Source organism: Macaca fascicularis, chromosome 12 (genome assembly GCF_037993035.2).
Source record: "Macaca fascicularis isolate 582-1 chromosome 12, T2T-MFA8v1.1".
Taxonomy (NCBI): Eukaryota; Metazoa; Chordata; class Mammalia; order Primates; family Cercopithecidae; genus Macaca; species Macaca fascicularis.
In genome coordinates this window covers 18,537,936-18,557,570 of record NC_088386.1, presented here as the reverse complement: position 1 = coordinate 18,557,570, position 19,635 = coordinate 18,537,936, and the positions used below count along the sequence as shown (strand labels likewise).

Sequence of the window (19,635 nt, the reverse complement as noted above, 5' to 3'; positions counted from 1 at the left end):
TTCTCCCAGTCATTTTCCAATGGGAGCAGCTTTGGGATTATTTTCATGATTTTAAATAATCCTTTGGTAGCACCCAACAGGAATATTTAAGGGACATTTTGCCAGTAACTTCTTTAACACTGATTTAAGGAAAAGTATTTCTCCAGTCACTTAAGAGAACATAGATATACATGGCAGAGAAACTGCACACACTAAATCCAGCAAAGAGGAAACACCAGCCCACTCACATTTAACTATCTGAAACTCTTAAGTTTTCACAGAGTTGAAGAAGAGATAATTATCCCCTCGTTCACCCTCCCTCTGGTAGCTGGTGCCAGATGTGGCGCGTGAAAAATTGCTACCTGTTACATTGGTCTGTTCCTGCCATATTGTATCCTTCTATGCAATACAATTGCACAGGCCAGGCTGAAGGGCTGCAGAGGGGACGCTAAGGTTTGAATTACTTACTCCTTCATTATCCTAGGGCTAGAAACCACTGAAGTCACTCAGGCCTCTCAAAATCTCTCATCATCTTTACGGGCCTGCAGTATTCTTTAAACTCATCCCAGTATTTTTTTTTTTTTCTTTTTTCTTTTTTTTGAGATGGAGTCTTGTTCTGTCACCCAGGTTGGAGTGCAGTGGCGCGATCTCGGCTCACCGCAACCTCCGCCTCCCAGGTTGACGCCTTTCTGTCTTCTGCCTCAGCCTCCGGAGTAGCTGGGACTACAGGTGCCTGCCACCATGCCCGGCGAAATTTTTGTTTTTTTTTTTTAGTAGAGGCGGGGTTTCACCGTGTTAGACAGGATGGTCTTGATCTCCTGACCTCGTGATCCGCCAACTCATCCCAGTATTTTTAAACCTTCATTCTAAGGCAAATCCCTAATTCATTTTGTTTATAGTGAGGATTTTTTTTTTTTTTAAATAAAACTGTTTGGATATTTTAAAAACCTCACCAACATAGTCTGTCTTTCCATTTCCAAATGGTATGATTCCACTTATTTTGCGTGTTTTAATCTCTAACCTTGCAATCTGTAATGTTGATTATTTCAATGACCTTGGTTTATGATAGTAGAAATGTTCCTTGAAACCATGTTAATCAGATTTTTTTTTTAAGAACAAAGTCTATTTTCCTGTTTACTTACAGGGGAAGTTATTATCTCCACTTTCTAAATAAAGGAAACCTAAATGTCTTCTGGATGATTAGACATTAACTACCCCTCAGGAAATAAATGTGGGTTCTCCACCGGAAAGTATGGCAGCTTATCTTAGGAATTCAATGGCTTTCAAGGACATTAAAGGGTGTTAGAGAGGTGAAAGTTAAAGTGATAGGGGGAAAAAGGATGACCAGTAAATAAACATAATTGGCATCCTTCTTGTATTCCACTAGCATTTATGGACCACCTATGTGCCAGCTGTGTTCTGGGCACAAGAGATGTGAAGATTAATAGGCTCAGTCCCTACAAGGGAGATTGAGCTATGGCAACCGATATACACAGTAAACACCCACCATGCCATGAGAATGATTCACACAGGGATGAAGGGACAACAAGGGGCAGTCATCAGGGCCCTTGGTGAGAAACGAATTCAGAGGAGATTTCCCTCCTTCTGAGTCTCAAGTGATAAAAGGGTGTTGGCCATCCTAAAAGGTGGGGAGAACACATTAGAGAGAGGAAGATGTACAATCCAGAGCACAGAAACCCTAACCACCTTTCTGGACTCAAAATTTAGCTTGCTGCCATCCTCAGCTGGCTGGCTAAATAATGTTCTTGATAACTATCTGCATGTTACTGACTTTTTTTTTTTTCCTGAAGTGTTGCTGAGCAGTTTTAATTTTATCTGCAAATCCCTGGATCATTTGAATCCTGATTACTTTTGAGATTGCTTTTTTACCCTTGCCCCTACCCAGCCATTGGGTACTACTTGGTTCAGCCCATTGATTCCTAAGCTTGCCTGGGAATAGAGACTTTTCTTCCTCACCTCCCAACTCTCCCACCTCTTCCCATAGAGGACCCTATATCTTTGAAACGCCTTTCCATTTCATTGCTGGGAAGGATCTTACACCAACTCCTGGAGTTAAGATCTGTGTCTTCAGCTGTCCACAGACTGGACAAGAGCCATAAATGGATGGGCAGATGACTTTTGCCCTGAGAAATCAGCCCTATTCTCCAGGGCAGCCAAAGCACTTAAATCATGGGAAAGTTGCAATTTCTACTGCCGCTCTCTACCTACTCTGCAAAACCTTGCTTCCATGGAGAGAAAAACAGAAGGAAAGCTTCTTTTGCCCCCTGAGTATTTGCTGCCTGGTGGGAAGTTGGGAATGTGGGGGAAGAGGGAATTCATTACCATTAATTGTAGTTCCAGGGCCTAGTAAAGCAGAACCATGTTTTTTCTAGGTTGTTGAGAGACGGCATTACCCAGCGCTTCCTTACCTTGAGTTAATTTGCTCATGAGTCAAGAATTGTTTAGAAGGTTCCCTGTCTGCCACCAGAGAAACATTCGTTTCTGACGTGGGCGAAGGGCTTAGGTGTGTCCCCCAAGGCCCCTCCACGGACGCCGCCCCAGGAGTCCTGTTGAATGGGGCCACTGGTCACACACAAACACATGTGCCACTCTGTTTCTTTTGGACCAAGCTGCTTCCCATCCTGGGATGAACATATTAATGCATTTTTCCTCTGTGCAATTTTTTCCTGGAGGCAGGAGAACGAGACCTTCTCATTATTTATCTTGAGCGTTTGATAGGCTTCCTTTGAGAAGGTCATTGTCTGCTACAGCAAAATAATCATGGGATTTCTGGACAAGCTGGTAAGAGAAAAATGATTCATTATTTCAAGAATTATTTTGCCTTCAGTCCCCAAAATGGATGAAGGCTTCTAACAATATATAAGAGAGAGCAAGGCTTAACTTATTATATGAAAGGTTACACTTTAAAGGGAAAAGAAGTTCAAACATTACATTTTTAGCTCTGCTGTGATATCACAGGGGTCAAGGCAGTCCGCCTGTTACCCCCACGGTCTTCCGCATATCACTGTGCTACTCTTTTTGCAAGAGAAGGCCTGCCTGCCCTCCTTCCCTTCTCATCCATTTGGGCTAATGAGATTGGAAGCATTTTTTTTTTTCAGTTTCTATTCAAGCAGTACCCTTTCCCTCTGGTCCTTTTGGGATGTCAGAACGGATAGCATATTCGTCCATCTATAGACTCAACCCAGTCCTACAGTACTTCTTGCCATGTCACACAATGTCTTGCATTTTCACAGCACGGTATATTTTGTCAACTTTTTTGGGGAAGGGGACTGCTTAACCACTCTTAATGGTATCATTACATAGACGAAAAGGCAGTTGATAATACAACTAGTCCATCCATGTCTGATACCAAGACACCTGTTATGTTGGGTTATTTTTGCAATAAAATTTGTTTAAGTGCAAGCCAGATACTCAGAATGAGGCAGTTTGAGGGATAAAGATACTGAATTTTAAAAGGAAAACTGGAGAGGCTGGGTGATCAATATGACCTTGACTACTCACAAGCCAAATAACTTATGGAAATAATGTAAAGACCCTGTGAAGTCTTTGTCTGACAGAAGGGTTTTAAATAATATTTTAAGAAAATCAAAAGCAAACATCCCCTGAACCTTCTTTACAGATTACATCTGAAATGAAAGACCCTGAGTTACACAATTAACTATTGATTTTGCTGATCCATATTTAATTCTCATAGCAATCGCATTGTGTTTACACAGCCATGCAGGGCAGACATACTTCTCTTGGAGCAAGGCGCCTTTCACTTTTACATTAATTTAAAAATTAAATTGTTCTGTGCATGTGAGACAAAAATAAAGTTTATTTTTATTGTAGCGAATGGCTGACTTAAACTTGATAAAGTGGCATAAAGCCAGCTGAAGAGAATACTTTTTATAATGCAGTATTCAGGTTGCTGAATGAATATATTTCATGTGGCAGAGAGAGACTAAATAGCATCTGCTAGTACCAGCGCTACCTGGTACTAGAATTTTGTGCTATGACAGCTATAATTTAATCTCCCTACAGTTTAATTTCTTGGTTTGATACATCCAGTAATATTTGTAGGTTTATCACTCAAATAGTCAATCTCGTTGCTGCCCCTAAGAATGTCATCAGCATGATGTTTCCATTCTCACCTGGAAGCACCAAGATGGGTCACCAAGCTTCCTCTCCCTGAAAGAACTAGGAGTCTGAATTTGAGCAAATTGCCTGGACTTGGCTCAGACCAGATGAGGCAACACTTGTTGGCTGAAGAAAGAATTTAAGGAAAGGGTAAATACAATGTCTGTACCATATATTAGGTTGGCACAATTACTTTTGAACCAACGTACTATCACGGGCCTGCTCTTTTCAACATTTTGCCCCATGAGGAGCTTATTGTATTGGCTATTGCACCTGGATTTCCATAAAGCAGTGGCAGCTGTTGCCTCACCCAGCTGCTGACCAAGCCTACCTAGAGGTGCAGGAGAAGGCCCCAGATGGCTCAGAGCTGCCAAACCAGCGTGACCATGGGAGGTGAATCCACATGTCTTTGCTCTTGACAAAAAGGAAATTGCTGTTGCCAAAGTAACCAATAGTCAGACCTCCATTAATCCAAGAGGTGTCCTGGTTCTTGATGCTAACCTGGAATCTGCCTGCCCTCCTTTTCTTTCCATCCATTTGGGCTAATGAGGTTGGAAGAATTTTTTTGTTTTTAGGTTCTATTCAAGCAGTACCCTCTCCCTCTGATCCTTTTGGCATGTCAGAACAGATAGCATATTCCTCCATCTATAGACTCAATCCAATCCTACAGTACTTCTTGCCATGTCACACAAAGTCCTGCAGTTTCACAGCACAGTATATTTTGTCAACTTTGGCGGGAAGGTCCAGGGATAGGAAAGCAACTGTATTATCACAAGTTAGGTGACAATCTGAAATGATCTTATTGCGTGTGTCTCTTCATTATGGAAAAAACACATAAAAGAACACTCAGTCAATCCTATGAACTCTAGAAGGAAATGATGTAGTGAAAGATCTATCAGTGGCAACATTCATTGAGCATCTAAGATATTCAAGACACAGTGTTAGAATCTGAGAAGAAAAGCAGAATAAAATCTAGTCCATGCTCTCTTGAGGCTTGCAATTTAGTTGAGAAGTGAGATATGAAAAAAGCCTATACAATAGAATGGATATAAGCTCAGGGTCAGATGAATAATGTGGCCATTTAGGCCAGAAATTCATAGAAAGAAAGATCTCTGTGGATTAAATAGCATAGAAACAGAACTAGCAGCTCTTCACTAAAAGCAAAAAAAGTTATCAAATTCATTTACTATTGACAACAATATGGAATTAGAGAAAAAAGAAGAAATTCTGATTTAGGCTTTCTGCGGTGGTTCACGGCTGTAATCCCAGCACTTTGGGAAGTTGAGATAGGTGGATCACCTGAGGTCAGGTGTTCGAAACCAGCCTGGCCAACATGGTGAAACCCCATCTCTACTAAAAATACAAAAATTAGCCAGGCATGGAGGTGCAAGCCTGTAATCCCAGCTACTTGGGAGGCTGAGGCAGGAGAATTGCTGAACCGGGAGGCAGAGGTTGAAGTGAGCCGAGATGACACCACTGCATTCCAGACTGGGTGACAGAGAGAGACTCTGTCTCCTAAAAAAAAAAAACAAAAAAAAAAGTAAAAAGAAAGAAATTCTGATTTAATCACGTCAAATTCAGAAAGTCATTAGACTCAGAAAGGTTAAGAAAGGTGAGTGTAAATAGTAACTAGTTAACCTATGAAAAAAATCTGCCTAAATGATGTTACAGACTGAAAATGGAAGAAGATCAAAAGAAGCTTTAGAAAATCCAGGGAGTTATTCCAAAAATACCATTGGGGTGGGCACATCCACAACTCTGAGTTTGACAGAATATTTGTGTTCTAGGTGCAATTATTAGACCAACGAGCAGACTGGGTAGATGATTCTAACTCAACGAGGTAGTTTTCAGGGACTCACTTTCCGGTGTATCTGATGCTTTGTTCCATATTTACTTCATATTAAAGAGTCCTTAATGTGTACTCCATGTGACTTTCTCATACACTACTGTATCTGTACTATCTAGAATACTTTCTGGTACATTGTAGGTACTTGGTAAATATCTGAAGAATAAACAAATGATGTGGCAGGAACAGCAGACTCCCTATTTAAGTATTCATTACAATCTGGGTACAGAGTTGAAGTGGTGTCACTGTCATATTGTGGTAGGGCAAGGGATGGAATCCAGAATGGAAGCAGATTCCCATCGGCAACCTCTCCACCAGCATGTCTCCTCATTCTAAGACCCCAGTGCTTCCCGGGTAGTGGCCATTAAGAGCATCCTACAGTTGTTGCCATAAACTAGAGTGCAACACAGAATTGACTGTTGAAAGAATCTTTAAAACAATTCCCACCACAAAAAAAAAAAAAAAAATTCTTCTTTTCAGAATAAGGATCAATAAATTTGTTCCAATTCTGAATTGTCCTGGCTCTCAGGATTCAATATGTCAAATAACTTTATCCAAATGAAAAGCTGACCAGCTCTTGACCTAAAACATGAATTGCAGTAGGAAATGAATCACACATCAGTGGAGCAAACATTCTTGCATCCTCCAATATCAGCATGTTCCTGGATGAACCTTAGCTTGCAGTCCCATTTAATTCCACGGCTGTTGTAAAGTGCCTAATAAATTGGGTGCCATAATGCATTGTGGCTCCTAAATGGCCTACCAAACTCTGTTGGAAGTAATTCCACGTCATCTAGTTATTTATATAGGTTAATGAATAGCATAGAATGTTTTTCCCTAGCTTTGGCACTCACAACATACCTCATAAAAACTTAGCACTTTCAGGTATAATTTTATGATGTCCGCCAATCTCTAATGGAGATTTTCTTTTGGAAGGAGAACTTCCATGGGAAAAATAGTAATATAAGCTTTTTTTATATTCACCTGATTCACAAAAAAATATATATATTTTTTTTTCTTTTACAAACAGTCAAAAATCTATCACTCCAAAGTTAAAACATAGGGTTATCATGTTATAATACATAAGTGAATGCTGCATTTTCATCTGACAAACGTTCATGGACTTTTTATGCTACAAGCACAGTGACATCTAAGCCTGCCATGGCCCAGCTTGCTGAACAGACAGGTTTAAGACATATTTAAGACATAAAATGATGCAAAGGGTAGTAAAAAAACAAAAGGCTAATCAATCTTTTAAGTCAAGTGAATAGTATATATATTTATTTTTACTCATAATGGTATATATAAATTAAAAGCAGAAAATCTCGATGCCCTCACTCTTGTCAGCTGAAATTCTTAACCTTACTTGAACAGATTTAGAAGTTCTTAGGAACTGCTCAATTCTCATTCCTGCATAAATTATGTAATTAGTATTACTGCACTAGAAGAAATAGGAATCTAACAACACAGAGAAACATGTTCCAGTTAGTTAAGCTGCTTACGCCGACTGATAGCAATGCGCTGTCTTGTTTGCCCAATTCTGGATCATCAGAAAATAGTGCACATTTTACTTTTGGAGAAATTGACCCCAACTCATCAAATCTGAAGCATTACTAGAGGCAGTCAACCTATGTTTTAAATTATCTTTGTGGATCTGTTCACCCCCTGGAAAACAGAAAATCCAAATTTTCAAATGGGCATTGGAAATGATGATGCTACATCAGAGTTTGCAGAAATCACAAATGTTTTACGTGTTCATATAAGAATTTTACCCCAATTTACACGCCTTTCCTCTTCCCAGATGCCTTTCTATTCCATAAGCAAATTTGTGGTTATCTTCCTGCTACTTTATCTTCCTCCTAAGGGACATCTCCTCCCACCTTTCCCCCATTTTCCGTATATGGGGATGTGTCTCATCACTGATAAAATGACTTCTCTTTCCTTCAGCACTCTTGATCTAGTGTTTAAATGTCCTTTGTGGCCATTGTTTATCTTCAAAATGCATCATTTTCCTTTCCACAAGGTGTATTATTTTCTAACAACCCTAAGCTTCCCACTGACCTTCTGTCTGCTTGCTCTTTTTCTCAAAAAGTAAGTTCATTTTCCCCCTCTGGGTTCAGGGGTTCCAGGAGAGGTCATTGAAAGCCATCGATCACAGTAAAGGACAGCAATACAGTTAATATAGTCATAAAAGCACATCTCTGCTGAAAATTACTCTTTCACCTAATAAAATCTGTTTGCCCTGAGGATACTGAAGAATCTCTAGGACCCCAGTAAGAAAACAGAGTGCCCCCAAGTGCCAAATCACATCTCCCTGAGTGTGGTTGGAGGGAGAGAGTGGTTCTCTATTACCAATGCGTCACATTAATTTTTCAGAAGGGCAAGTGAAGAGTAATGTGTCCAGTTGAGGTAACAGAGGGAACTGAGCACTAGGAGAAAGTAATTATCAAAGTTGGAATTTGACCAGGTTAACAGGGTTAATATCACAACTCTTGAGAAAAGTGTGGAGGGGTCTCTAGTGATCACCAAAGGTCATTCTATCTATTTTTATGTCTCATCTAGAAAGTAGCTTCACCAGGAATGCAGTAAGAGGTGGCATTAAGGAAGAGATTAACTAGTGCCTCTGAGAAAAGAGAAATGACTTGAGCTGCGTCTTTTCCCTTGAGGTTGGCCTGCCCCTCGCAAATAGCACTTAACATAGACTTTGAGATGTGCACAAGACTTCAACTAAGAGACCTTGGATTAAAATACCTCCTCCCCATTCCCACAGCAAGAACATAACATAAAACTCTTCCCTGAATCCATCTTCCCAGTGCTCAAGATTTGTTCATGAGTAAAGGGATGGGGTAAATCACATGTTCAGCTTCTACCCAAAACCCTTGATTAAACAGACTGTCTCTTAGACTTCATTTATTTGCTTCCAAACGGAAGCTCTGCCATCTTTCACACCTGCTGGATCACCTCCTTCCTATTTCTTTGCCCACAGAGAGGCCTCGCTGCACAAACTAACTCCCTGCAGCACCAGAATTTTCCTGCATCTTCTTGGTCTTCATCCATGTATGACTATCTAGTTAAAATCTGCATCATACGTAATACGTAATGAGAGATGTTGGGTGGTAGTAGGGGATGCCTTGTACACCTTCTTCTCAATTTTGAATGTTTCCACGTGGAAGGAGCTTCCTAGGGTAACCCTCCTGGAATCTCTGGGCCCCCTTATTCACTTCTCCCAGGGAATGAGGGACTGACTTGCCTAGCAAGTTGAGGAAGGGAACTGCAAGTGCTGCTCCCCACTTCTTGCACTTCCCAGCCTCCCTCTGGAATCAGACCGTCAGAAGCACAAAATTCTGTTCTGTTCCTTCATGCTGTAGTTTTTACAGGAAGACACTTGTTTCCCAGCCCAGGGCTGCTGATCACTAAACTTGTCTATTTCTTGGGATCAGTGTTAGGAAACCCACTTCTTTATAGATGGAAACCTTGTTCTCCAATCAAACTTTCTGCTGGTAAAACTGATCTTTTGGCCTCCCATCAGCCTTTTTCTTTTAATTTTTAAGTCATTGAGAACTAAGGTGGGGAAGAGGGGTGTTCGGGTTGGTTATTGTGCCACCTCAAATTCCAATAATAGGCCCCCAGAACACATCCAATTAAGAATATTTTAGAGTAACAGAGCTTTATAGACTGGGAAGATTCAAAAAACCTTTAATGGGAAGAAACTAAGGGTCAGAGGGTTTACACAACTAATTAGCACAATGTCAGGAATTGCACGCTGGTTTTTAAATACTGGGGTAATATACAGTGATTAAGATCCCAAGTCCTGGAGTCAGACTGTTTCTGCTCAAATCCTGATTGCCTAACTTATTAGCCACATATATGTGGACTAACATTTAGACCTCTCTGTCTGCATTTTCTCATTTGTATAATGGGGATGATAATGGTGCTATCTCATAGGCTTGCTGTTAGGATTAAATGAGATAACTCATGCAGTGCATTCAACCCAGTACCTGACTCGTAGTAAAAACACTTTATAAATAGGGCTATTTTCCTACCACATGTTTTCTTGATCCATTGACAGTGAATCTCTATAGCAATAGAGAAATAAGAAATTATGTTGATTAAAGTCCTGTTTGCATTAACTTGTGCTAAGAGCCTCCAATCCTCAATGTAAATGTTAGTGCCCAGCTGAGGAATGATGCTGCATTTGAATTTCACAAATAGATTTGATCTCTTCCTGACATTTACAGTAGATATACTGACCAATATTTTTAAGATATAATCAAAGGATGGAAATGTATTTGAAATAATGAAGGAGTAGCATTTATCATAGAATAATAATTGATTGCACTATTTCATGAATTTGCTGCTTGTTCTCCTCTACCATGGACAGGAGTTTCTGGCTGTATACACATAACATGTATCTCTTTGAAGCTGATACCATCATGCATATAGTTTTTGCTAGTTTATCACTTGAGTTTTTCTGTATCACCTTATATGTTTTCCACCTCTTCCTTATGGCAAGGGTCCATATCTCCTCCAGTTTTATCCTTCTTGGTGTTCAGGATATTGCTCTAGTCAGAAATCTCTACTTCATGACTATTGTGAACTGTTAGGGAAAAAAAAGCTGCTGTGAATTTTTGTGTGAAAAATCAGAAAACTAAGTTTTCAGGCCTAATTTCACTTGGATTTGAATCTGTGTGAATCACAGATTCCATAAATATCACATGGAAAGTACAGTTGACTCTGGCCACCCTGACCTTCCAGGCTGATGGAAGAGCAAAGTGAGATCATAGATGAGAACGTGGTTTGGAAGTCAAAGCTTTTTATAACCCACATACTGGCTGATACTTTCATGAGTCTGGTTGAGTTTCCTAGAACCTCTTGGGGTAGGCATGTCTCTATTTCTCTTTATAGTGATTAATTGTCTACTACAGAATCCCCAAAGGGAGGATTACCCTCTGGGCAACTCCTGGTCCTGAAGTATACTACACAGTGTTGTACAGATGCAATAGGGGCATAATAGATGGATATTTATTGGAATGCCCTCCCTCCTCCTTGCTGTATATTTCAATCCTATTTGCCCTTCCAAACCATTCCAAGAGCATCCTCTTCTATAAAACTTCCTCTGAGAATCAAGACCACAAGAGTGTTTGCACAAAGCTAGTCACATAGTAGATAGGTTTGATTGAATGACTGCTTGACTACAAGGAGTTAAATTAATAAAGGTCTAATTCTCAAGAGATTTCTGAAGAATATATCACTATATGCTTCTTGCTCGAATTATCACTAATAATTCCATGGTTACACTAAAGGCAGGAAAATATTTTAAGAACATGCAAAGCTATTTATTTAAACTTGAAAATGTATTTTCATCTTGCCTGTTTAGTCCTACTTTTATTCCCAAGTGCAGTTAAAAAAAAAAAAAAAAAAATCCACCAAAAAGTCATCTGTACAACTGTTGCCACCTATAGGTGACAGATGTAGTATATTAATTTCATCATCATTCTGATGAAGCACAACACAGGAAGGAATTGGCAATGTTTTATGGAACCTACACAATTCTCGTCAAACACTAATCTTCACTGGATCTATCATTATTGTTTTTGATCCGTAATTGCTATTTCAGATGCTTCCCTTAAAGGTAATATTGTCTAATATTCGTAAAGTACTTTTCCAAGATGAAAGTTGAGAGCTTCATCTCTGCAGGTAGATGGCCTAGATCTAAATCCAAAGTCCATCCCACACTGCTACAGGACCTTAAACAAGCCACTTACCTTCCTCAAGCCTTGGTTGCCTGTAAATGGAGATACTAATGGCACCCACCCTGTAGAATTCATGCGAGGATGGAAACATATAATCTCTGCACTATGCTTAGCAGGGTGTCTCCACAGAACACACACTGTTAAATGGTAACTGTTAGGACCATGATTAGTTTGCAAAGCACTTTCACATATAGTTGCTGCAAACTGATGTGCATTATTTTGTTATCATGTGCCAGAGAGATCATTAACACATGATTGTTTCACCTCAATCCCTCCTTATATGTTAAATCTAAATGTTATTCAACTACAAAATTTTTAAAATATCTGAGATCTGACCAGATAATATTGAGGTTCGGTATGCTCCTATAGGCAGAAAAGTAAGCCACTTTAGTGCTTTTATTCTTAGCTGGCAGAACCACTTGAGGAGCCCAAAGACATAGTTAAGACTCTTCTGATGCTAGGGGAAGTCTCCGTTAAGAAACTACTGATGATTTAGCATTGGACTAGGCCTTTGAAAAGAAAGCTGGGGGAAGCGGAATAGGGGAGTGGAGGAGGCAAGGTAGGACACTGTAAAAAAAAAAATAAATAAATAAAACAACATCCCTGGCTCAGAATCTCAAACAGTGCAAATATTTCAATTTAGTATGCATACTGGGTATTTTGTGATTGTTTTCTTTAAATGTGAGCCAATAATTAAAAGCCAGTGAATTTTAAATATAAGCAAATATTGATCCAGATGTCTCTCCTCACCTTTGAAATCAAAAGATCCGCACCCACATTTCTGCACAGCTAGATCTAAGTAGCTGCTACTGCCTTTAGATCCAGCACATGCTCCTGAGCTGGCTGCCGCCCTCACCACTCCTTATGACTGCTCTGCCTGGAGGCTGAAAGCTAGTTGGCCCCTATGGTCACTTTTGCACGGATGTTGTTTTTACAGTCAAGTAATATGTCTGCACTCACTTTTCATCAGAACTCTAAAAATAAAAGGAAGCCTGAGAAGGTCATGTTTCTTGTTTGCTTTTTTTAAAATAATAATAATAATAATGGCCCCTTCTTTCATTTCTATAACCTCCCTGTCAGGTGTAGGTTTTCTTTGTTATAATTAACTGAAGCAACAAATCTGCAAGCCTGAAACATTTGAAAACCTGATGACAGCGAGTGTTTTAATGGCAGTTAACTCTTTCCATAGTCCACCATTTCACAACGAATTATACTTTCCACCTGTCCGCCTTCCCGCCAGGGCGCATGTTCTTCTAGACCAGTGGGTCTCACATTTCAGTATGTATCAGAATCACCTGGTCATCTTGTTAAAAACTGATGGCTGGCCCTCGGAGTTTCTGATGTAGTAGGTCTAGGTGGGATCCAGGAACTTGCATTTCTAGCAGATTCCTTGGTGATTTTGATGTTGCTGGTCTGGGGAACCCACTTGGAGAACCACCATTCTAGAATAAGAATCCAGCCTTACATTTACTGTGCACCTACTACTCTCTGCCAGAGCTTTAAAGTTCTTTATTTCTAATACGTATTGCAATCCTGAAATAAAGATGTGTCTTATCACCATTTTACACCTGAAGAAGGATGCTTGTAGCACTCAGCCCATGAAAGGGCCAAGCTGGGATTGAAGCTCAGCCTGTCTGCCCTCGGGGCCTCAACGATCCCCTGCAGGGCACAGTTTTACTCAGCTGTGTATCCTCAGTACCAAAGCCTTCAGCCTGCCTTGCAGTAGCTTCTCTAATGAGTGTGTGTTGAATGAATTTGAGATCCACATAGATGAGAAATAGGTAAGAAAAATACTTGTGGTTCTTAAATGAAGAAAAAGGGAGACGACATCCAGGTAAAGAGAAAATTGCATTGAATGCCCTTTATTTACCTACATTTGGTAAATGTAGGCAAATTGGCATAGTATTAAAAGGGGCCCTTGGATGGAGTTATTTCTAATTATGGAGCCACTTTTCTGTAATCAGCTAGGAGTCTGTTCCTTAGCCTGCCTCTGGTTTCAGGGTAGCTGTTTGAGATTGAAAATTAGCTCCGTGAGTAATGCTTCTGCACGTTAATAGTATAATGAAATAAGCACGAGATCTAGGATGATTTTCAAATCTTCCCGTAGAATTATACCATTTCCTATAGCAGAGAAATTCTGCCCGTGTCTGCTCTTGGAACACAGAAGCCATCCACTTCCATCTCTGTCTTCTCTTTCTGTTAAATATTTAGCATGTGAGAATCCATAGGCTTTGACTCTATCTATTTTCCCCGATCAAAACACAGTTTCCTCATTGCAACCTTGTAAGTCCAGCATAACAATGTTGGGGGTGGGGAGAGAGACAGTTTGGCAAGTTATTTAAGTGGAATTTTTGGGTAACAAAATGGAAAACAGGACATTTTGTCCTTTATTACGTAAGAACATGGTTTAATGGAAAGAACAAGAGCGTGGAAGGCAGCCAGACAGAAATTCAAATCCTGTTCTCTGCCACTTGCTGGGCAACCTTTGGCAAAGATCGCTGTCACTCTGAGCCTTGCGTGCTTTCTAGTTAAAATGGGGATGTTTACCTTGCAGGTTTGTGAAACAGCTGATAGGATCTGTTAAGTGTCTTTTACCTAGTGAATGCTTAATAAATGGTAACACTTACTATCATCTCTAAGCCCCTGGGCCTGCTTCTTTCTTGTGTTTGGATGGAATTTCTGCTGGAAAGAGGAAAAGAAGATGAGAGACATTGTAGACACTTTTACACATCTGTTCTTGTCATTGTTTTTGGCATCGGTGCCTCCCTCTGTCCTCACCTTAGCCCTTAGGAGCCAACTGAGCAACCGAATATATTTATGTTTACAGGGTTTACCTATAATAATTATTGAATTTGGTTGCGGTGCTTTATAATATCACACAGGGTTTTCATAACAGTAATATCCCAGTGTAAACTGGTATTACTAGACCTTCTGGAGCAGAGGGGTTACTCAGCAGTTCACCTGCCACTTTAATTTTTAAGCCCTTGGGCCTTCAGGGATCTACACCCAAAAACCTGGAGATCTCTTTCAAATATCTTAAGTCCCATAAAGGGACAAAATACCAAAATGGCAATGCTTCTAACAAGCTTAACATGTATTCGAAAATGGCAAGTTAAGGGATTTTTATGTCTTCTTTAAAAAAAAAAAAAAATTACCATAACTTCTGGCTGAAATTCAATCCCTACTCATATTCAGAAAAAGTACAACTAATAGTTAGCAAGGAAAGAGAGGAGTTTGAAACTTTGATGAAGAAAAATAAGGCACTTTACCTGAACAAATTTCAAATGGATCCATTTAAAATGAAATTAAGTGGCACTTAACTGGTTTGCAAATTGGGACCTATTTATCTCAGTTAAAATGATTAAAGTCCTGATTTATCCCTAAAATTGGCTTTATTATTACATTTAATTATACTAGAAGATTGTTAAAGACTTGTAGGTTTTCTCTATCCCTTTAAACTGTACTTTGTACAGACAATAATTGAATATTAGATAGAATAACTTGATTTTCCAAAGAAATATGTTTCTAATATTTTCTTCTTTTTATTGCAGAAATTGAAACAACTTGAAGAAACAAAAGACGATCCCGAGAATAGATTATCGAAAATTTCCCTGGAGTCATTCAATAAATTTCACAGCAATACTGTGATTTTATTAGAAAAAGAGAAGAACTCTCTGAACAAGGTTGAAGGACAGAAGGAAGAAAAAGAAAAAAATGAAGAGACATCCTTGAGTAGTTCAGATAGGCCTGGGGTAGACAACTTGGAATCTCTGAGTGATTCTTTATATGATAGCTTCTCTTCCTGTGCCAGTCAGGGTTCAAATGATGTATAAAGGACTTCTCTTCCCTTAGTGAGCTGGGACTGGAGCGCTTAAGAAATGAGGGCGGGGGGTGGCGGGGGTGCGCTGCTTGGTAGAGATGACAATAATAAACTATTGCAGTACCAGAACCTTCATTGTCAAATTCACAGCAGGCAACCCACCAGAGCTCATATCTCTGACAGGGCAATAAAGATAGACTCCATTTATTGTGTTTCAAGAGGATTAAGCGTAAACACACCTATGATACAGAATCCTTAATTTTGCACTTTTTTTGAATATTTGTACAGAAGTTGTAAATTTTTTGGAAGAGAAATTATATTTGTAGCAAAAAAAAAAAAAAGACAGCAATAAATGGAATCAGCGCCATGCTCTTGAAATAATGTACTAAGTCTTAGAAGTTGATGATAATATATATTTTTTAAAATCCCAACTGAAGTTTTCGTGATGTTCATTGTCCTGGTCCTCAAATTGTTTGTGGGTACACTCTGTAAACCTACAACAGGGCCTGCCAAAAAACTAGAGGGTTCTTTCCTCCTCATCTCCATCTCATAAATCTCAATTTGATAGAAATGTTCATTTTAGTGCAATTTCAGATTCGTTGCCAGAGATTCAGGTGACAGTAATCAGTGTAATTCTGCTTCTGCTGAAAAATGAAAAGGGTCCTAAAGTGTGGACACTGATTGGGAGTGTGTCATTGTATCAGAAATGACCGAATTTTATTCCCAATAACAGTTTTTCCTTCCAGACATTTCTTTAGATTGTCTTCTACTTAGTGCTTCTCTATGATCCTGTTATTTGATTTTTATCTTCTTGCTCTTTTTATTAAAATCTGGGCACTCTAAAAATGAAAGCAAATTTCTATTTGCAGTGTTCACTTTTAAAAATAAAATTAATGGTGCTACGAAGAATTCTTTTTAATATCCTTTTTTTCTACAGAGACTGTTTATATGTAAGGATAAATTCTATTTTAAAGGTTATGTGTATTTTTTCTAGATGTGAACTATTTATAATTGCTTATGTACAGGAGCTTGTAAACTAGGCACAATAGAAATATTTTTAGGATCTATATGGCTACTTTAGCACATAATTGTTTCTTTAAAGAGTATTGTATGATCAGTGTTATTTGGTTAATTTGTGCAATTTGTTTTATCTTAAATGAAAATTATGTAAAATGTCTTTGTCTTTCAGACTTTAAAAAATCCTTTTGTTTCCTTTCTGAATAAAAGTTATATCACAATTGCACCCTCTGAAAACTGAAAATAACTTGCTCAAGGACCTTTTGGCCCAGTCAGTTACTTGAATCATGACTCACACGTGCTCTTCCGATGGGTTCCCCGAAGGAATAAATAAACTGGCCCTTTTGCCCTAGAGATAGTAATTTAGCCAATTGTAAGATCAGAGTCTGCAGACAGGTGAGTAATGGTCAAAGCAGTTCAGTCTCCCCGAGGGGTTAACCAAATAGAAATGAAAGAAGGGGGGAGGGAGGGAGAGAAGGAGCCCGAGGCAGACATGGAGCGATCTCTGCAGAGGAATTACAAAGCAAGTCATTTAAGCTCCTTTCCAGACCAGCTCAGCTGGGAGGATGCAGAAATAAATGATCAGCGTCCCAGCCGGAGAGAGCTGCCCCAAGAAGTGGCCGCGGGAGAAAAGGGTGAAAAGGGGCAAAGCTTAGGAGGCGATTTCCACGGAAATGGACGCTCCCTAAGGATGTGGGGAAAGGGGGTGGGAATGTGCGGATTGGGGGCGGGGGCACCAACGCACTCCGGCGGGCAAGCGGTCTCCCGCAACACCTGCTGCAAGGCTCGGGAAGAAAGGCGAAGATAGCACCGGGGCATCCCCGGGAGTACGCAAGGTGGGTCACTTGGACTTTGCGGAAAGAATTGGAATTTCAGGGGTGTGGGGAGAAGCCAGAGGCCGAGTCCGAGGCTGGGATGGCCTTCCGGGAGAGGACGTGGGAGTATGTACTAATAATCGGTGGCTTTGGAGAAAACAGGATGGAGCCGGTCGGCGTTTTGGCGACAAGGAATGGAGGAGAGCAACCCTCTTCTTTACCCTGATTTGCTTTCTGGTGGGACCTCACGGCAGGTGTCACCGGGACGGCGTTCTCCTAGGTTAGGCGACCAGCGCGGTGTCAACGCACCCTCCAGCGGTGCGCGCAGGCGGGAGAAGGGAGGGCGGCCCGGGCAAGTGCGACAGTCAAGGCAGTGTCCCCACCACACCCCCATCCAGACTGGCCATGCCGAGCTGGTTTTTGACAGAAGGCCTCGGAGGAAGAGGGGGCACAGCTGCACAGGACACCCTAGGGAGCCTGCGAGCGTGGAACTTTGCCAGGCGCACGGGAACGTGCGCCCCTCCTGTCAGCCTCCCGGGGCACCAGGCTCCAGCGGCCCGCAGTGGGACCGCCTCAGCGGTGTGGGCTGGACCCAGTCGCTGAGGGTACTGACCAGTCCTGGAAGGCGCAGAGGACGTGGAGTGGGGAGGCCGCGTCCCTATATGCGAAGGGTCAGCCGGGCACGCAGTCCTCAGACCCTAGTCCGCACCCGGCAGGTCCCCACGGCACCTGCTGCGCCCTCCCCGCCGCTCCCCCAATCTCCAGCCTCTTCACCTCAGAAAACTACCAGTCCTCTCCCGCCTTCCCCCCCCGGCGCCCCTTTCCCAGGAACGTGCGGAGGCGGGAGAAGAGGAAGACAGGAAGGGGGTGGGGATGTAGAGAGACGGTCCCAGCTTTCCCCGCCCGCCACCCCCACCCCAACTCGGCAGCCGTCACGTGGTGCCTGGAGTGGGAGGTGGGGAGAAAAGGCGAGACTTTTGTGGGTGCTCCGGATCGCCAGTAGTTCCTTCAGTCTCAGCCGCCAACTCCGGAGGCGCGGTGCTTGGCCCGGCAGCGCGAGCGGGAGGAGCGGAGACCCGCAGCCAGGAGCCGGAGCGCGGGCGATGCAGGCGCCGCGAGCGGCACCTGCGGCTCCTCTAAGCTACGACCGTCGTCTCGGCGGCAGCAGCGTGGGCCACAGCAGCCTCGGCAGCCACAGCCGCTGCAGCCGGGGCAGCCTCCGCTGCGGTCGCCTCCTCTGATGCGCCTACCCGCTCCCGGTCCCGGGACTCCGGGAGAATGTGGGTCCTAGGCATCGCGGCAACTTTTTGCGGATTGTTCTTGCTTCCAGGTGAGAATGCCCAGAGGCCAGCAGCCGGCGCCAGGTGCGCACAGTCCATCTACCAGCCAGCCCTTTTGCCCCCAAGGCGCCCACCTCGGGGCCAGCCCTGCCCTGGGGCTGCCCAGCGGGAGTTGGGCGGCGGCGACTGGTGCCCCGGGGCGCGAGGCTGGGAAAGTGTCCAAGTCCCGCGCTGCAGGAGGAGAGCCGGGAGCGGCGGGCTCGCCGGACTCCGGGCTACAGCTTCTCGGGCTGCACGGTCGGCAGAAGCTGGGCTTGGGAGGAGGGAGGGTCCGAGCCGTGCTGAGGTCTCGGCGAGGGAGAGGGGGCGACATCTCCCGAACCCCGCCAAGTTGTCTGGCGCCTCCGGCACCCCGTGAGAGTGGCGCCGCCGACAGGTGAGCCTCGCGCTAGGCAGCCTGCGGCCGCGCTGAAGCTGGGTTGCTGCGCTCGGAGTGCGATAGATGTGGGGCAGCGGGAGCGCGGGCAGCTGGGTCTAGACAGGAGCGCGTACACCGAGAACAGCCAGGCTGAAGCCACCAGAGGCGCAAAGGTCTCGCGTCCTCTCTCCAGTTCGCCTACTGGCTCCCGACTAAGCTCTGCAGAGCTGGGACCCCGACCACCCACCCTAGCCGAACGGTTGCCCTGAGAGCCGGGGCCTGGAAGAAAGGGCCGCGGGGTCGGGATCCAGGGTGCGCGCGCTCACAAACGCCCTCTCCCACCCTCTGTGGCCACCCGGGTCGCCGCGGGGACGGCCCTGGAGAAGGGCCGCAGACCCGGGCTCGGGGACTTGCGGCGCAACAGCACTTGGCGTCTGGCACCTCCACCCTTGTTCCCAGGTGGTCGCTCAGGGATCCTCAGAGCCCTGGCACAGAAACGCTGACTTTAAAAATTAAATAAATAAAAACTGAAAAGACGTCTGCGAATGTAATCACGAATGGTGCCAA

At 42.7% G+C, this 19,635-nt stretch overlaps 2 protein-coding genes across 12 annotated transcripts in view; both read left to right on the top strand.

Annotated features, from left to right (window-relative positions):
* The window catches only part of NCKAP5 (NCK associated protein 5), a 978,205-nt gene extending 961,424 nt beyond the window's left edge, over nt 1-16,781 (top strand). For all 9 annotated transcript variants that reach the window (XM_065525413.1, XM_015432050.3, XM_074008901.1 and 6 more), the window contains one exon: nt 15,270-16,781. In XM_065525413.1, coding sequence (XP_065381485.1) covers nt 15,270-15,551 — 282 coding nt within the window. In that variant the 3' untranslated portion in view covers nt 15,552-16,781. The remainder of the gene's footprint in view (nt 1-15,269) is intronic.
* A 515-nt stretch (nt 16,782-17,296) lies between these two features.
* Nucleotides 17,297-19,635, top strand: part of LYPD1 (LY6/PLAUR domain containing 1) — a 32,025-nt gene continuing 29,686 nt past the window's right edge. Inside the window, exons 1-2 of one of the 3 annotated variants that reach the window (XM_045368197.3) lie at nt 18,372-18,525; nt 18,632-18,700. In XM_045368197.3, coding sequence (XP_045224132.2) covers nt 18,474-18,525; nt 18,632-18,700 — 121 coding nt within the window. In that variant the 5' untranslated portion in view covers nt 18,372-18,473. Of the gene's footprint in view, nt 17,392-18,371; nt 18,701-19,635 lie in introns of those variants that run through there. The other 2 variants (XM_074008903.1, XM_074008904.1) reach the window with 2 other exon arrangements.